Genomic DNA, 17,953 nt, shown 5'->3' with positions numbered 1-17,953 from the left:
GTATGACTGTACGAAGCAACTTGTTATGTTAGTGCAAGGATTTACAATCCCCACCCCCTGAAAAATATGTTCTAGAGATTCCTCCAATTCTCCAGAGCAGATTTGGGGAGGGAGTTGGGGGGGGTGTTGCATCACATAAGCATTAATCTTTACACTAACAGAACAAGTATGTTGGATACCACCCAAAACCTTTTTGGCAGCAGCAGGTTAGTTGGGGATCCTGCTCCCCAAATGAAGAACATTTGTCTCTGCTGGCTTCACATCATTATTCCCAGCCTAGTTTTACATTCCATTTTATTCCTGTCTTCCGAGAAATCATATGCAAACTTGATAACCCAAGTCATTGATAAAAATGTTAGCGTGCCATGGCCAGGATAGGGCCCTGTGGCATCTGACTTGAAACTCCATTCAAGTTTTATGAGGAACAGTCGATTCACACTCTTTAAATATGGCTTTCCAGCACTTTGCCCATTTGCCAGGATTCCTCAAAGAAGATAGACAGAGGTTCTGACTTAAGAGTACATCAGCAAGTTACTTTAGTACATTCTCTTGTTGGTTTGGTGGTCTGTAGTAGACTCCAAGGAACGCGGGTGGTGCTGTGGGTAAAACCGCAGTGCCTAGGACTTGCCGATCGTATGGTCGGCGGTTCGAATCCCCGCGGCGTGGTGAGCTCCCGTCTTTCGGTCCCAGCTCCTGCCCACCTAGCACCCCTAAGTGCAAGTAGATAAATAGGTACCGCTTTATAGCGGGAAGGTAAACGGCGTTTCCGTGTGCTGCGCTGGTGCTGGCTCGCCAGAGCAGCTTCGTCATGCTGGCCACGTGACCCGGAAGTGTCTTCGGACAGCGCTGGCTCCCGGCCTCTTAAGTGAGATGAGCGCACAACCCTAGAGTCGGACACGACTGGCCCGTACGGGCAGGGGTACCTTTACCTTTTAGTAGACTCCAATCAATCTTAGGTTTCCCAATCACTTCCCAGCCTGTGTCACTTTTGACCAATCCTCCTGAGACCATCCATGCTCTTACACACCTCTCATTCACTTGAATTGTTGTCAGGTGTAATTTCCTGCAGATTGAACAAGTCTTCATGAAGCTTCCCTTGCCCATACCTGTTTTGTCCTTGTGCTTTCCCTTGATTTCTTGATGCATGTAGAAAATGAGTGCAAATATTTGCTGTTCTGGTTAAATACTGTACATTAAAACCTGACTGGCAAGACTTCAAGAAAACAAAAAAAAAAAAAAACCCCAGCCCCAAACAATTCACTTCAGTTCCAGATTTGAAACAAAAGGCTCCCAGGAAACTAAATAGCCCAAAGGTGGCCACATTTCCCTTGTTTTCCTCCTTGTACTGCTGAATAGGATTTTAAAAGGAATATTCCTTATCTTTGCATAAACATTTAGCAGGACAAAAATACTCCCTCTTCGAACTTAATCAGCAAGTATGTTGCTGCCTGCTGGGGTTTTTTCCTTTTTTTTCTTTTTAAGGTTTATGCTTCATTGATCGTGCTTGTGTCTTTTTCTGGAATGTGTACCCAGGGGAAGCTGAAACACACACCGTCCCAAATAAAGCTGTGTAATCACATTTGTCCCTTCCTTTAATCTGCTCTTCCTTTATGTGTAAGCAGATATCTTGAGAATGCACCTGAAAGAAGGCAACAGAGAGAGCCAAAATGCTGTTTAGCATGGCTACCTCAGCAAACATACACCACACAAGCCGTGCTAATCTCCAAAAACATGATTCGATAGCCTCACTGGCTTCTTACGTTTTATAGGCCAGTATAAAAATGTAATGTAAATTCATGCAATTCTTTCATCTGTCATTTGCAGCAGGTGCTCATGTTATGTCTCCTTTTTGGGAGGGAATTCGCTGTTTTCTACAAAATGGAAATATAGCAAAGTGAAAAATAGAGCTTGAATTCCAAAATATCTGGCCCGTCATAACTTCAGCCTTTTCTTTCCCCAACCCATCCAACCCTTTCCCATAAAACTGCGGGGCCCCTTCAAGGGTGTTTCTGATTCCCCACAGGTACAACTTCAGGATGACACAGCTTCACCTGGCACAGTGAACTAAATAGGTGAAGGGAGTGGAGTGAAAAAGAATGGGCAGAGGGGAAGAGAAAAAAGAAGGGAAATGTGTTCTAGGTTCTCCATTAGCTTTCCTCCAAATAGGAAACTGCCTTATACGGAGTGAGATCCTTGGACCATCTAGGTCAGAACTGTCAACACTGACCGGCAGCAGCTCTCCAGGTTTTTCTGGCAAAGGTCCTTCTGAGCTTTATCTGGAGATGTGAAGGATTGAACCTGCGGCCTTTTGCATGCAGAGCATGTGGTCTGCCATTGAGCTACAGCCCTTCCGCAGGTAATCAGAGGTCCTGCACACGCTGTCAATCCCCAAAGAGATTGAGGAAGCCCCAGCAGGTATCTCCAAACTCATCCTATAATCATAGAATTGTAGACTTGGAAGGGACTTAGAGGGTCAACAATGCAGGACTCTCACTCAACACACAGTCCCCCATCCAATTTGAAACCTATCGAACCCTGCTTTGCAAATGTGCTAGCAGTTTTGTTGCTGCTCATAGACCAAGTAGTCACAAGATCAATAATCCATATTTGATCCCATCTGGTGCAATTTCCCATGTAGACCAGCTTCATGAGCCTCTTACCATTCTCCAGACCAGTTGTGACCCTGGTTGCTGGCTTGTAAGATTGGAAAAAGCATTGGCTAGATGCTGAATCATCATAATCCCCATTGGGTTGGTTTTGTGCCACTGCTCAGCTGCCCTGAGCTCTGCACCAGCTGCTTCTTTCTTTGACTGGCAGCTAGAGTGCTGCCACGTTGTGTCTTGGGTTCCATGGAGCCTAGGTAATGTAGTTCTCTTGGATGCCCAAGTCTATACTGTAGATACCAGGTGCCCTGGAAACAAAATGTCCCAGGTCTCCTTGCCATCCATACACAGCAGTGAATACCAAGAGCCCAAGAGTCATGCCAAAAGGTTTGCATTGCAGTCTTCGCACCTATTCTGGAGAATAAGCTCTGTTGCTTATTCCTTTGCACACAGTGGAGCTTGCTTTTGACCAATTCTGCATAGGATTTAGTTGTTTCACTCTTCTCCTTGTTTGCTTTCCCAGTCTAAGTCCTAGTCACTTTTATAGGCTCATTACTTGGCTTTAAGCCTGGCACTTAATTTCATCATCCAGGTGAGCAAAACCATACACGTTGTTGTTTTTTTAATCCAGAGCAGAAAAGAAAAAGAAAAGGTGTACCAGGAACTTTGGGTTAGCTATTGTCTTTTTTTTTTCTGCAGCAGATCGCGCTAAAAGATTATGTGCAGGCAGAAATATTGCAGCCCTCTTTCTTTTTAAAAGTGTGAAGTGTGTGTATAACTAGGTGAGAATAACTAATGGAAAATAATGCTTAAGGCCTCAGGCTAGAAATACCACAAAGATCATGAAGGTGACCTTAAGAGAAGCTCTGAAAGGATGCCTTGAAAAGCTGGAAAAGCTAGTGCTGAGGATGGCAATAATAACCGAGACAGTACGCCAACGAACTTATCTCACATTACAAGAAGTGTTAATTGTTATCGAAAGTCTCTGCTTGTCTCTGAAGAATTCATTCCTGGAGAAAGGGTGCTGTGTTATCTTTGTCTATCCAGATATACAAAATTTATTTCCTGCTTCATTGCAGATTGTAGAAAAGCCTCTTAAGTGGTTTACAATAAAATTAAAATTATCAATAAAATCAGTTGAAAATACTTAAAACATTTAATGAAATGTTGTTTTTTATTAAAAAAAAAACCAACCTACCAAGGGTAAAAAAGATTAAAACGTGTCTGGATAGGTGTGCCTAAACAAAATTGTTTTAAGCAGGCGGCAAAAAGAGTGCTTTGAATGTGCCTGTTTGATACTAATATTTGTCTGCAGCAGGGATGGTGTCTTGCTCTGTCTTTGATGGGACTTGTGGAAAGAACCTCTCGGATAGTGTATGATTGAAAAGCATGTGGTGTGATGGTGTTAGTGCTTCACCATCCTAATCCCATGTTCATTGGCTTGTAGGGGGTGAGAGGGGATTCAGATGCAATATTATCAAGTTACACACACACACACAATCAGTTGCAAGTCATTGGGGAAATGTGCAGAGGGATATGTGGATCGATGCAGATCTCATCTTTAGTGCAGATAATAACTTTAGTGGTGGAATGCATGATTTGAATGCAGAAGGTCCCAGATACCATCCTGGGTAAGATCTCTGCCTGAGACCCTGGTGAACGTCTGCCAGTCAGTGTAGACAGAGGTGGCCTCCACTGACTAATGTTCTGACTCAGTATCAGGCAGCTTCCTATGTTCCTATATTACAAGAATGGGAAGCCTTTTTCTGCATTCCTTTCTGTAAACCTTCTGAGGGTGTGTGAGGCCAGCTGAAAAATTAAGAGAAGCAACAAATGTACATTTTTAGCTAAGTATAGTAGGCTAGTTTCTACACAATCTATTGTTCATCAAGGCAAGCAAGTTTGTCTATTGCTTTATCAAGTTGCATATGCGACTGAAATGTTGAAATATGTATCTTATCCTGAGATCAAGTAGGAAGACTTTAATAAATTAATAAACCAAACCAAATGAGAGGTAACATTTTCATCAGCTCATGCTCAAGTCTTCCAACCCCGCATCCCAGCCTCCAAGCAGTTTCAAACACTCAGTTGGGAGAATAAGGCTTGGCCAACTGGAACCTTTGTAGCCTTGCAAAATAGCGAGAACATTTTAAAAGCAATCTGGAAAGCTCAAAAATCAGTTTCCCATTTCTGTTGCTGTCGCAAATACCCACGGTTGTGCTTTTTTAAGTGAGGAGAGGGACAGTTTCCACCAGAGCCCATCCTAGTTACCAGCAAAGCCTTCCTCCATATTCTAAAAGCACATTTAGAATATGTTTCTTCCGAGTTGCCCAAGGCATATGCAAACAAACATCACTGAAGAACCCAGACATCATGCTAGTCACACAGCATGAGAGGGACAGAATGACAAAACTAAGATATTTATGTTGAACCTGCAAGGTGAAACATTCTGCAGGTTTTTATTTTTTTTTTTAAATATTTTTTATTGCTTTTTAGAGATACAGAAAAAAGAATAAAGAGTGGTTATGAGAAAATAGAATAGAAGAATAACAAATTTCCATATTCTTTTTCCATCCAATCTAAAGGACTTCCCCACATCCTCCAAACCCTGCGTTCCCTGTCTTATAAAGCATCAGCAATTTGTTAACTTATTTCAAAACTTATTGTAACTTCCATTTTATCATGTTCCCTAATTTCAATTTTACTGTAACCCAATTCTTATATGCTTTGTATTAAACACAATAAAGTTGTTTCATTATTTTACCTCTAAATTCTTGTGTCTTAATTTTCATTTCATTAACTTACATTTGCTGAAGCTAGAGTTTCCTGAAAGGTGCATTTTTTAACATTCATACAGCTTATAGTGTTTTTTCAAATAGTCCTTAAACTTTTCCCAGTCCTCCTCAATTGTTTCTTCTCCCACGTCTCGAATTCTGCCAGTCATTTCAGCCAATTCCATATAGTCCATCAACTGCGATTGCCATTCCTCCAGCGTGGGTAAATCTTGTGTCTTCCAATATTTTGCGATCAGAATCCTTGCTGCTGTGGTAGCATACATGAAAAAGGTTCTGTCCTTCTTAAGCACTCTCTGATCCACCATGCCCAGAAGGAAGGCCTCTGGTTTCTTAGGTAAGGTAAATCTCAGTACCTTTTTTAGTTCATTATGGATCATTTCCCAGAAGGCCTTCACTTTCGGGCAGGTCCACCAGAGATGAAAGAATGTCCCTTCCGCCTCTCCACATTTCCAACATTTGTTGTCAGACAGATGATATATCTTAGCTAGCTTGACTGGGGTCATGTACCACCGGTATACCATTTTCATAATATTTTCCTTCAAGGCAGTTTACTTTTTGGCTCTAACAATTCAGTCTCTAGTTTCGATTTTTCCACCTGGAATCCAACTTTTTTATCTATTTTAAATACCTCTTGGATTTGCGCATAGTGCAGCCAGTCTCGTACCTTAGTTTTCAATTTCTCCAAGCTTAGCAACCTCCAATTGTCTCCAATTTTTTCAATTATTTCCCAATATTTAGGCCAATGGGCCTCCATGTTAAGTCTCTTACGTGCCTTGGCCTCCACCGGTGAGAGCCACCTCGGAGTTTTACTCTCCAATAAGTCTTTATATTTTATCCAGACCCTCCAAATTGCTCTTCTGACAATATGGTTTTTAAACAATTTGTGCACTTTAACCTTGTCATACCACAAATATGCATGCCACCCAAACGCATTGTCAAACCCTTCCAGATCTAGGACGTCAGTGTTCTCCAATAAAATCCAACATTCTGCAGGTTTTTAAACTCTCTTTGCCAGACATCAAGGTTTGTGGCAGATATTGAGCCACCAGAAAAAGTATCCTTTTAGATGCAAGACTGAAATGGCCCTTGCTGAAGAACAGAATAATAATAGTAATAATAATAATAAAAACCTTCTTTGCAGCATCTGTACTTCTTGAGAGCATATAATCAATAGCCGCAGAGAATTATACTCCTTTTCCAATACTGAATTAGAGAGTTGATATATGTATCACGAGCCCTTTGTGCAAACAGGCCTCTTTAACTCGTATCCAGAATGAAGCTTGATATTCCTACTTCATTCATGTCAACCAAGATGTTCTTGTTGTTTTTTTGTCCTCATAGGTGTTTTGTACCTTCAGTACGGAGATGAAACTAAACAGCTAAGGATGCCCAATGAGATCACGAGCACAGATACAATCCGTGCCCTTTTTGTAAGTGCCTTCCCCCAGCAGCTGACAATGAAAATGCTGGAGTCTCCCAGTGTGGCGATATACATCAAGGATGAGAGCAGGAATATCTATTATGAATTAAGTGATGTAAGGTAAGTAAGTAAGTAATAACAATAATAATAATGTTGCTTTGGTTAGGTTGGGTTGTTAAGACGTGGTACAGTGTCAAAGGGTTACAGATCAGAAAGGAAGACTTCACATTTTTTTGTCTCTCTAAATCCTCCTGTTATCCAACCACAACTTTTCACATCTTTCCTGCAAGAGGAATGGGAAAACTCCCAAGGTAGAAAGCAGCTTTAGCTTTCTATATCACTGGCCATGCTGACAGGAGATGGCTGGAGTGTAGTCTAAAAGCAGTCAGAATGGCACAGGTTCTTGTCTCTGTTTTAAATTACAATATTTTTCTCTCAATAAGATGCACCCGACCTTAAGACGCACCTAGTTTTAGAGGGGGAGAACAAGAAAAAAAATATTCTCCCCCTCTCTGCACAGCACCCCTTCAGTGAAGCGGCAGGAGAAAAGGAGCCCCTTCCATTTCTCCTCCCACTTTGCTGAAGGGAAAGCTGCACAGCACCTCTCCAGTGAACCGATCCCTGTTGCTCTCCTGGCTTCAGCGAAAGCAAGGCGAAGCCATGGAGCCTGCATTCGCTCCATAAGATGCACACACATTCCCCCTTAATTTTTAGGAGGGGAAAAGTGTGTCTTATAGAGCGAAAAATACGGTATAGGAAGAGGAATATGTATATGAGCGGCTCGCTTTTCCTGTTGTGTCTGAATCCGTATATTGTCTTAAGACGCTCCGAGCGTAGATCCATTCTTGAAAAGTGGCTAATAGTGTTGTGGATGTGTGAACTATCCTTTGTGCCCCGAGACTGTTGTACACACTACACCTTTAAAGCACCTTCAAAGCACATTTCCCCTCTCAAAGAATTCTGGACACTGTCATTTGCTAGCATTGCTGGGAATTGTAAATCTGTGAGGAGTGAACTACAGTGCCCAGAATTCTTTGAGGGAAAGGAACTGTTTTGAATGTGCTTTAAGGGGGATGGTGTGTGTGCATCCTGAGCTACAGCACATTGAGGGATGTCTGTGGGCATTTTGCTGTGGTTACCCTTCAGCGCTAACTCTCAGTCATGCTTAATGTCTAATTAACCCTATGCTTCTTAACTGCTAGGGCAGATCTGTCTCTTCAGCACTCTGCTTTTCCTGACAGGCTGCTTGAAGTCAACAGCAGCAAATGCTGCAAGTTCTGACTAGTTACAGATTCAAGGCAATTACCAACTGCAGTGTGACTTTAAAAGAAACGAGACCTGTCCAAAAATCCTTCACCATGTGTTCTCCCCACCACCCCCACCCCCGATAATCCCGGTGATTAAGATCAGCCCACTAGACTTGTAGCTGCACCTGGAGCAAAGGAATTCAGTCTTATGTGCAAATTCTCCAGAGATCACGGGTGTTTAATGAAAGGCAGTGTCGTTTTAAGAGGACATAAGTGTGTTTAGATTGCAGTCTTTGTGGCCGATTATTCCTGAAGGAGAAAAAGGCAGGGATTGTTTCAGGTCTTTAATCCATAAACTGTTCGTAAGGTAGGTTTTGAAGCTGACTGGAATACAACTGGCTTTTTAAATTGTTGCATCAATGTTATAGCTTTGTTAACTGTAAACTTATCTTTAAACTTTCTAAAACTAATTTTGAAATGGAAGCCCTTTCCTCCCTATTGCCTTTTGCCCATTTTTAGTCAAAATTGACAGAGCTGATATTGGTTAATATGTTTAGAAATGATTTGCAGCTGGATTCCAGATATGTATACTCAGAAGTAAGTCCTCCTGAATTCATAGGACTTATCAGGCATAGGATTTGGGTCATGGGAGATTGAATATGTGCAAGTATTCTCCTGTTTTCTTTTTTTAAAAAATGATGTTTTATTTTGGTCTATGTTTATTACAAAAAGGAGGGGAAATCTGAGTTCATTGTTGGTGAAGAACAACTGAACTTAATTGAAATGTAAAATGGGCTTTGCTTTCACAAGTCCCTGCACCCAGGAGCTTTAATTAAACTGAAAAATATCTTAATTTGAAAGGGTGTGTATTTCTTCTGAAAGAATTACGCCTCCCAAGGGATAAGTAAGAGCTGAGATGTCTGTCTGTTGTAGAGAGTTTTTCATTGGTTGGTTCCTACCATGGTGATATCTGAATTGTTAGGGCTAGGGACAGCAAACTGGGTAAACTAATTTTATTTCAACTCTCTTTATTGCTGATTCTTAGTTACTTTGTTTTATTCTCAATTCTAGGAACATTCAAGACAGATCTTTCCTTAAAGTTTACAACAAAGATCCTGCACATGCTTTCAATCACATGCCCAGAGCTGTAAATGGAGATGTAAGGGTAAGTAGTGGTTTTTTTCTTGTTGTTCTCTAATTGTCTCTTTTTGTATGATAAAAACCTGCATGGGGTAGCACACATGCCTGCACTTATCTTTTAATCCCCGCCCCCCCCAAATGTCTACTGTTAAATAATGCTTGAAAATCTGCCACAATGGCTCCTTTCAAGGGCTGATCGATATTCCTAGTGCAGATACCAATTCTGTTGTTTGCTTACTGGTTAGTAAATGATGGGGAGTCCTCAACCCTCTCCTTCGGTAGTAACTGCTATTGGTGCTCACCAAGGTTCTTGCTTAATTCAGGATCTCATAATACAATCTAACATAACAGAGGTTAGGAGAAACCTCTGTGAAGTGCTAATCAGGGTTCCCACCAGTGTCTATTCCAGGAGGTAACTGTTTAGTCCTGGTGGTGAGAAATCATACTTTGAAAGGGAAAGGGATCTGCCATCAGCTGGTTAACCAAACCAAGACAGTTTATTTGAATCTTAAGATACTTTCAGACTGCCTTCTAGGAGGCAAAGTGTTGCTGACTACAGCTACACTCATAACCCAGAAATAAGCCTTATTGAATAAGGAATAAGCCTTAGAGAATTCAGTAGGACTTACTTCTGTATAGATATGCTTTGGATTGTATCCTCTTCTGATTGGTGTCCCATAATCTTTACATCCTTGCTCTCACATTGGTTTAAGTTGGGAACGTTAGGCACATGTTCAACTTATGCCGAAACAAAAACCTCACAGTCTTATGTAGTCGCTTCAGGAACAAGCCCTGTTGAGCTCATCAAGGTCTAACACTTCCGCTTGTCAATATTGATGTGGATGGGACACAGTCCCAAATATTTATTGGTGCTTTGTGTAATTTAAATTGATGTAGCTAGCGGCTGCTCTCCCTGGCCAGCTGTGAAATATTAAAGCAGAGGTAGGGAACTTCAGGATCTGGGGCCAAATTCTCTGTTAGCCCTTGAATTTTGCCTAGGCTACAACCCCTCTCCCTAGGCCATGGATCCTCACTGTTCCTTCACCTCAAGTGGTTTTGCCAGGCTGGAATGAGACCGTGGACTGTGGTGATGCCTCTTGCCTTCCTGGATGGAGACATCTCTCACTCTGTGTTTATAAACTTCTGGGTTCTGCATTCGGAGAATGTGGCCTAATGTACAAAGATAAGAGTCACATCTGTTTCTTAGCCTGTGTTTGCCTCTGGTTACGCCAGTATTTACCTTTGGTCCTTTGCACCAATGGCATGCAGGCCCAAGGAGCTCTCCTGTGAGTGATTGCAGCCCACAGTCTGGAAAACCTTCCCCGTCCCTGTGCTGAAGATGATCGATTTGCATGTGGGATCTCTTCAGCATGTGGGACAGGATTCAGGTGCAACTAGTTAGTTTTTGTCTGGGATCTATTTAAGGCCACACCTTCATAGTCACTGCATTCCAAAAGAAGTAATAAATGGCTGCTGGCACAAAATAGCCGTTTTAAAATGGCGGCAAGCTTTTGCTGCCCGTGAGAAACCCTGTTAAGTGTCTTTTTTTTGTTGTTGTTCAGGTGAAATCTTTCCTTAAGGAAAATATTCTTTGATGTATGTTCCTCTGGATAAAATGCATTAAGTGTATCGGGCCAAGGAATGTGTTATTACCATGTGGGCCGCTTGGTTTTTTAGTAAGTCATATAGGACTTTGAAGCGGATGTCAAACGTTGTGAAAACCACCTGTAAAAATACGGCCTTTATAACCGTGCATCTGTTTCAGAGTTTTCTTGCACGCCCACTTCGGTGCTTTGCATTTGGAGTCTGAGTGCATTAAAGCCTTGCTGGAGTTATTAACGTAGCAGGGGCTGGTAATTTCTATATATATACGCTGGGCAGCGAGGTGTTGCTTTCTGTGAAACGGTTTCTCTCTCTGCTTCTGCCCGGCTCTCCAGTGACTCTGTGGAGGTATGTCACACGGCAGGTGGCATGTTAAAATGTGCACCTCTGCCAAGAAAATTCATTTCCTGATCTGCAGCCAGCTCGCTTGGAGCTGTGATGTTATTAGCTTTCACGAGCTAAGCAGAGTCAGAACTTGGGCAGCCATTGGGGAGATGGACAGAATGGCGTTCACATTCAAGGAACGGTTCTTTCAGGTAAGTGCCTCTAAAAACCTAGCAGGATGGGACAGAGACCTCATGGAAGAAGCGCCCAGTTACCTGCTTTTGTTACATTTAGCTCATAAAAAATGGGGAGGGAGGAGGAGGGGGGGGGAGGGATCGGCGAAGCAGCATGGAGAAAACATTAGCAGGATAGTGAAAGGCAAGCTGGGTGAGGTATCTTTCCCTGCTTCCCCTTCCTTTGACTGTACTTGTAATGGAACAAGTGGGAGTTTTATGTGCACAAAGCAAAGACTTCTTTGTAGGTCCAACATCTATGAACAGGCGAGACTGTCCTTCCGCCCTCAGAAGCTGGAACTCTTAATGCTTCTCCAGTTGTAATAAGATTTCTCATTCATATATATATATATATATATAGTTAGCTTGACCCAGTGTGACAGAAGGAGCGGCTGCATTTTTATGCCATTGATAATATGCTGTTGAATAAAGTTGAGTACATTATTAGGGACGACCGTTGGGCGTGGATGATCTGTTCTCCACCATCAAGTTCAGCTTCCTTTTCCCTTCAAATGGCAGCCCAGCCCAGGGTGCTGTTGGTTTAGAACTGCTCCAGCAGAACAGATTGCAAGGAAAGAATGTTTGCTGCCTTGGAGGGCAACTGCTTTAATTACTTTTTAACCCAAGCAAGACTTGTATCCGGGAGGATCGGCCCTCCTTTCCAGGCGTCAGGTATTGATCATAGAGGGTAAAACCACTTATGAGGCAAGAAATGCCAAACACACGATCGAAGCCTTTCCATGGAGGTCCGTCCTTGTCCACCTTCTCCTTTTCATCTTCCCATTTTCCAATTTACTCCTTTTCAGAAGGGGCAGCTGGATTTAAGGGTTATCTCTTATATAGCTTCTGTTCCTCAGACATACATATCCCTTTCTTAAATCTAAGGAAGCATTTTTTTTTCCTTCTGGAAAATGTTATTACCCTTGCTGTTTTGGGGGAGGGGAGTGTCAATATATTAATTCATTCCACTTCCTCACTGCGTACACAGTTTCTTTCAGGAAGAGTAAAGTAATAAAAAGTGCGACTGTGTCTAAAGTTCAGGTGCTGACTGTTAAAGAGCCAGACTGAACCCTTTCTTTCACTGGAAATGGGATTGTATCTATTTGCTGATGAAAAACTGTTACCTGCCACATGTAGTAGATTGATGCCTTACCTTCCTGTATTGCGCAGCTTAAATTCTCTATTCACTCACGTATTTGCAAAAACAATGACTTCTAGCCAAGGTGTCTGCTGTCATTAGGCCAACTTAGGCAGCTGTCTAGGGCACAGACCTCAAAAGAGACACAGTTCTATTCAGATTAGGTTTTTTGTTATATCTTGTGCACACATACGCACACACACACTATCTGTATTTGGGGTGCAAGTAGTTAGCCTTGCCTACAGCACAAAATATCCTGGCACCAGCACTAATTCTGTCATTAGGTAAAGTTCCAGTTCCATCACCAGAATTGTAAGAAGTGATCATGCAGTTGTTTACAGTGGTACCTCTGGTTATGAACTTAATTCATTCCGGAGGTCCGTTCTTAACCTGAAGTACCACTTTAGCTAATGGGGCCTTCCACTGCCACCGCGTGATTTCTGTTCTCATGCTAAGGTAAGGTTCTTAACCCGAGGTACTACTTCCAGGTTAGCAGAATCTGTAAGCCGAAGTGTTTGTAACCTGAGGTGTTTGTAGCCCGAGGTACCCCTGTACAGAGAAAACCCACCACTTGGTAACTTTTACATATTACTCCCCCTCCCCACTACCACCCACGGTTAAACTTTCTGGTGAAGGTTTCCCCCTAGTGGCCAGAACTTCCAATATTTCACCAAAATTTTAAGCAATTTTCACATTTTTGAAAGCCGTTTTTCCAATAAATGACGTTCTTCTCAAACCCAATTTTAAGCAATCCATAATTTCATCTAATGGCTGGTACATACTTTCCCCTGAGTAATCTGGGTTACATTCCTGAGGAATCACTCTTTGTAGAAGGATTGTTCAAGACTACGTGCCCCAACTCTGCCAGTGACTGTTTCTGTGGCCTTGGGCAAGTCTCAGTTCTGGTAGCCATCTACGAACAGGAATAATAGTGGCCTATCTCACTGGGTTGTTTAGAGGATAGATGCAAAGGCATGTTACACTTTAAAATGAGTATGCTATAGAAATGATAAATAGGGGAGAAACGGTGGCATGAGAGGCTTTGGAGCATCAGTGAACTGAGCTGCAAATTTGATGAGCCGTGAAACTGTGTCGTATGATTGCAGCGAAAAATGCATCAAATTTAAACTAGATGTGCCGAATCCACAGGACCGCCAAAGACATTCAGGAGCGTAAACTGCGCCCCTCCTGCTGTTTTAATTTTTCTGGAGCTTATTGTAGCCAGTGCATGTCGTGAGCAGAACTACGTTAAACACGTATTTTAATTTAACTTTTATTAAATGTGAGAAAGTCATAACTAAATAAAGACTTTCAAGAAGCTCCCTGAAATGCTGCCGATCCTTCCCCTCCATGTTTCTGATGACAGTTGTAGGACTGAATGAAATGAGAGCATGAGACCAGCTCCACTGAATTGAGAGACGGAGAAAGGGGGAGAATTAAAATTAGGTCAAAACCAGAGATTGCGCAGATGTCATTTATTGCTTGAAACTTTGTGAGTATATTTGTTCTGCATTGTTTTTTGGGAGGGTGGGGTTTATATTATATCACTGATAAGCATAATTATATAGTACCCTGACCATTTTTCTTCTTGTCTGGTTTTGTGCCTGCCCACCATGAAGCTTCATGGCTAGTAAGAATATATTAACAGCCTATTTAAAGCAGTTGGGTATGTTTCCTACATTTGCAAAGTGGAATGCTTGTGTTTGGACATCCTAAGGGCCCAAACAGATGGATGACTTCAGTTTCTGCTAATGGCAAATGACTAAATTTCTGTTAATGGCAAAAGACTGCCGAACATACAGAAGCGAATCCCTCTGGCCCCCCAAAATGGTGGGGTGCAATCAGGCTGCTGTCTTGGGTTGTGTATGCCATAGCTCAGGCTACAATGCGCTCCCAGCTGCTGGTGCTTGAAGCCACGTACACATGGAGGTTAGCTACAATCCATAACTATCTTGTTGTTTCTTGTGAGATGCTGCCGTTTGATGCATTTCCCTTCCAACTAACTTCCATCAGATCTGAAGATGCGAGGCACATTCACTTCTCAGTTAAGCTGAGGTGTGTACATTCGCGTTAGCCATTGCATGTGCTCAGAAAGCAGTTCATTGAATAGGAGGGGGGCTGGGGGACGGGACGGTTGCAGGCATGAGGAAACCAAACATAAAATGTTTGTTGTACACCCTTTCAGGTGTGTACAACAATGGGCAAATGTGACTTGAAATGCAGAACTGTGGGGGGGGGGGTGGATGTCTTTACTGTGCTTTAAGCTGCTGGTGTTTATGTAGCCTTGGCACTGGAGAGCATCCCTGAGAAAATGGGGCAGTGTGTCAATTCCACACAAACACACACACACAAACACACACACGGCCAGGCCTGGTAAGTGTAATGACTGGCTTACTTTTTTCATCTCTTCATCCTGGGGCTCAAAGGATCAAGGGAGAATTGGGCTCAGAGGATGTGCTCCAAGGGCTCTTTTTGCAGTGAGCAGGACTGCCCTGTCCCCTCGTGCTCATTTCAGTCAGTATCACATCTATATAGATCGGTTGTAATATTTGGAGGCTTTTTAGGGGGGGGTTGGGGGGGGAAGGCCAGCAGCTGAGGATATGATAGAAGGGTATGAGTTTTCTCCCACTCTCATAATGCTAGAACTCCGAGACATCCAATAAAGCAGAATGATGGAGGTCTCGGAGCGCACAAAAGAGAGAACTTCACACAGAGCATAGTTAACCTGTGGAATCCGCTCCCTGAAGATAGAGCGATGGCCCCCCTCTTTCTTGAATGTCTTTAAAGAGGCTTAGACAAATTTGTGGAGGATAAGGCTGTCAGTGGCTCCTAGCCACATTGGCTACGTTCTCCCGCCACTGAATATTTCTGAATTCCACTTGCTGGAAACTGCAGAAGGGGCAGAGGGTGTCCTTCGTACAGGCATCCAGTTGGCCAATGTGAGAACAGGATGGTGGGCTAGATGGACCTTTGGCCACATCCAGCACAGCTCATATGTTCTTATATTCAATAAATCAAGCCGGAAAAGCAAGATGAAAAAGTGCTTCCTTCCCAACTGCCCCACCCCCCTTTCCTTTTCTTTTGAAGGAGGAAAGACAAGAAGTCAGGCAAATGTCCTGGATCAGAATTGCAGAACTGCCAGCAATCCCCCAAACAAGTTGTTTGTTTTAGAGTTGCAACACTGGAGCCGTTATCTGGCGCGGAAAGCAGATATTTAAGCAATTAGTATTTTTAAAAGTCTGGTATGGCTGAGGCTCCTTCGAATTGGTTTAAAAGGTCCCATATGGTGCTTCTCTGCTCCTGCTACTTGGCGTGGGACTCTGTTTACTTTAGGGGAGAGATGTGCCTGCACGTCGGCTCGATATCGACTGTCCGCAGGATACCAAACCTCATCCTTCCCGCAGCATCGCTGTCTGCTTCTTTCTAGTGCTTTGTCATTGAGAGGTTATGACAACACAAGCCATATTGTATTTATAAACATCACGTGTTTCCTTGCCATGGCTTGTGGTGTCTGCCAAGCAGAACACATGGAAGAAGCATTTCTCGTTAGCTCAGCATTGGTTTTGGTTATCCTGATTTCCGGAACAGGGCAGGAAAACGCCGCCTATGCTCAGATTTAACTTTTGTGCAGTGAAAGCAAAGCTTCCAAATGGCCGTGAAATCGTTTGAATGAGGCGGCAGCTCCTCCTTCAGACCTCCTCATTTTTTCCCCTGCTGAAACTTCTCTCGGCAAACGGGAGCATGTCAGTTCAGTTTTTTGGGAGACCTGAAGGGCAGCATTAGACACAAGCGTTACACTACCTCAAAGACTCCTACTAGAAAAGTGAGTGTTTCTGGAGCATGTAAGGTAAGCCACAGCTGTAGAGAGAGATGCAAAATTCGTGTGGGGCTAAATGGTTTATTTATTTTTTAAAGGGAGGTTATAGGCTGGCATAATCTTGAGAAAGCAAAACTATAATTTTGTGTGACGCATAACGGGAGGAATGAAATATGCTCGCTTGGCTTTTGTCGACTTACAGAATATATTACTCGGTTTCCACTGTGCTCTGAATTTGTTCAGACCCAGGTGCCTCCCTGAGCTTTTAAACGTGGTCTCTGACATATTGGGTCTGATTCTGCGAGGAGAGTGGGCTAATAAGTAACAAATGAGTTGTTAATTTGCTGCTACCTCTCCAGTCAAAAGGAAGCCAGGCCTTAACGAATTAGCTGTTTAAAACCAAAACAGCCATGAAGTATGGTCTGGATGTTGATTGGGTGTGGTGGTGGATGCCTTTATTTCACCTGGGATGTAGCAACTTCAGTGAGGCATCTGTGGATCACTAGTAAAGGTGAAAGGGTTTCTAAAATGTGAAAGACAGTGAATGTATGTTGTGGTGGCTGAGGCATGGGGGGGGGATGGGAAGTGCAAATGCTACCTAATAATTGGAAAGTCATTCTGCATGTCCCCCTTTCTACCTCAGGATCCAGTGGTATAGCGTTGGGTTGGGGTGCTCAGTTCCAGGATTTTTTTGAAGCAGGAGCAATGGCATCATCTACAAGAGCATCTCATAACTATTGGACCATCTTCAGTCCAAGTGAACGAGAATGAGATTTTCAGTTTTGTTTATGACAGGTTAGCACAGGGGAAAGGGGGTAGCAGAAGCTGGATATCCCCCCCCCCTCTCTATTTTTTTATTCGATGGGGTTCCTACTTCATGTTTTAATGGTTTAAATGGAAAACCTTCTTTTCAAGACCGTTTGCGTTTCTAATTAAAAGCTGACGGCTGCCTTCCAGCTGGCTGAACATCTTTTTTTGTGAAAGACCAACGTGCCTTCCAAGCTGAAGCTGAGAGCATGCAGTCAGAAGTCAGCACCACCGAGAGCAGCAAAGCTTGCACTCATGAATCTATGCAGAGGGTTACACTCAGCTTGATGCTCACAAACTGGGTGGTATTAGGTACTGCTGCTCTTTGGAGGGTGCTTGTATCTGTGCATATGTAATAATGGGTCAACACAACCGCCTGCATTTTTGGACACTCCTTGGTGTGTGGCTATGGGGCCTGCCATCATGAACACCTCCAGTTCAAAATTTGGCACTGCACCATTGATGAGGTCGCTGCAAACACTTCCTCCAAATTGTGGCTGCTGCACCACCATGACTGCACTAGCTGGGAGGACATAGCACGTGGGGTCCTTTCACTGTAGAATACCCATGCCAGTTCTTGTAGCAATGTGGAAGGTATCTTTCCCCATGTGCTGTAAGTAAGCCAGAGGTCAGCCACCTTTTTGGAGTTTTGAGCAAGTGTCACGAGTGCCACCCTCTGGTCACTTATCTTTCTCCCTCTCCCCCTGCCTCAGATCTGCTCCCCCTCCCCACCACCACCACAAATATCGCAAAAGAGAAAGTGCGCAGGCACACACTTCACTTTTCCCGTTGATCTGGGTTAAAAGTTGGGTTCCGATGAATTAATC

General features: G+C 43.1%; 1 protein-coding gene across 35 annotated transcripts in view; it reads left to right on the top strand.

Moving 5' to 3' along the window:
• The window catches only part of KIAA1217, a 363,096-nt gene that overhangs the window by 273,804 nt on the left and 71,339 nt on the right, over positions 1-17,953 (top strand). For 31 of the 35 annotated variants that reach the window (XR_014556563.1, XR_014556564.1, XM_083704568.1 and 28 more), the window contains 2 exons: positions 6,740-6,938; positions 9,137-9,230. Coding sequence is in view for 32 of the 35 variants with exons in the window: in XM_083704568.1 (XP_083560694.1) it covers positions 6,740-6,938; positions 9,137-9,230 (293 nt within the window). In the remaining 3 variants the exon portion in view is untranslated. Of the gene's footprint in view, positions 1-6,739; positions 6,939-8,289; positions 8,433-9,136; positions 9,231-11,206; positions 11,344-16,011; positions 16,350-17,953 lie in introns of those variants that run through there. The other 4 variants (XM_083704586.1, XM_083704585.1, XM_083704587.1 and 1 more) reach the window with 3 other exon arrangements.

The sequence above is a fragment of the Podarcis gaigeae genome (genome assembly GCF_964106915.1).
Source record: "Podarcis gaigeae genome assembly, chromosome: 12".
Taxonomy (NCBI): domain Eukaryota; kingdom Metazoa; phylum Chordata; class Lepidosauria; order Squamata; family Lacertidae; genus Podarcis; species Podarcis gaigeae.
This window is presented reverse-complemented; position numbering and strand designations above follow the sequence as displayed.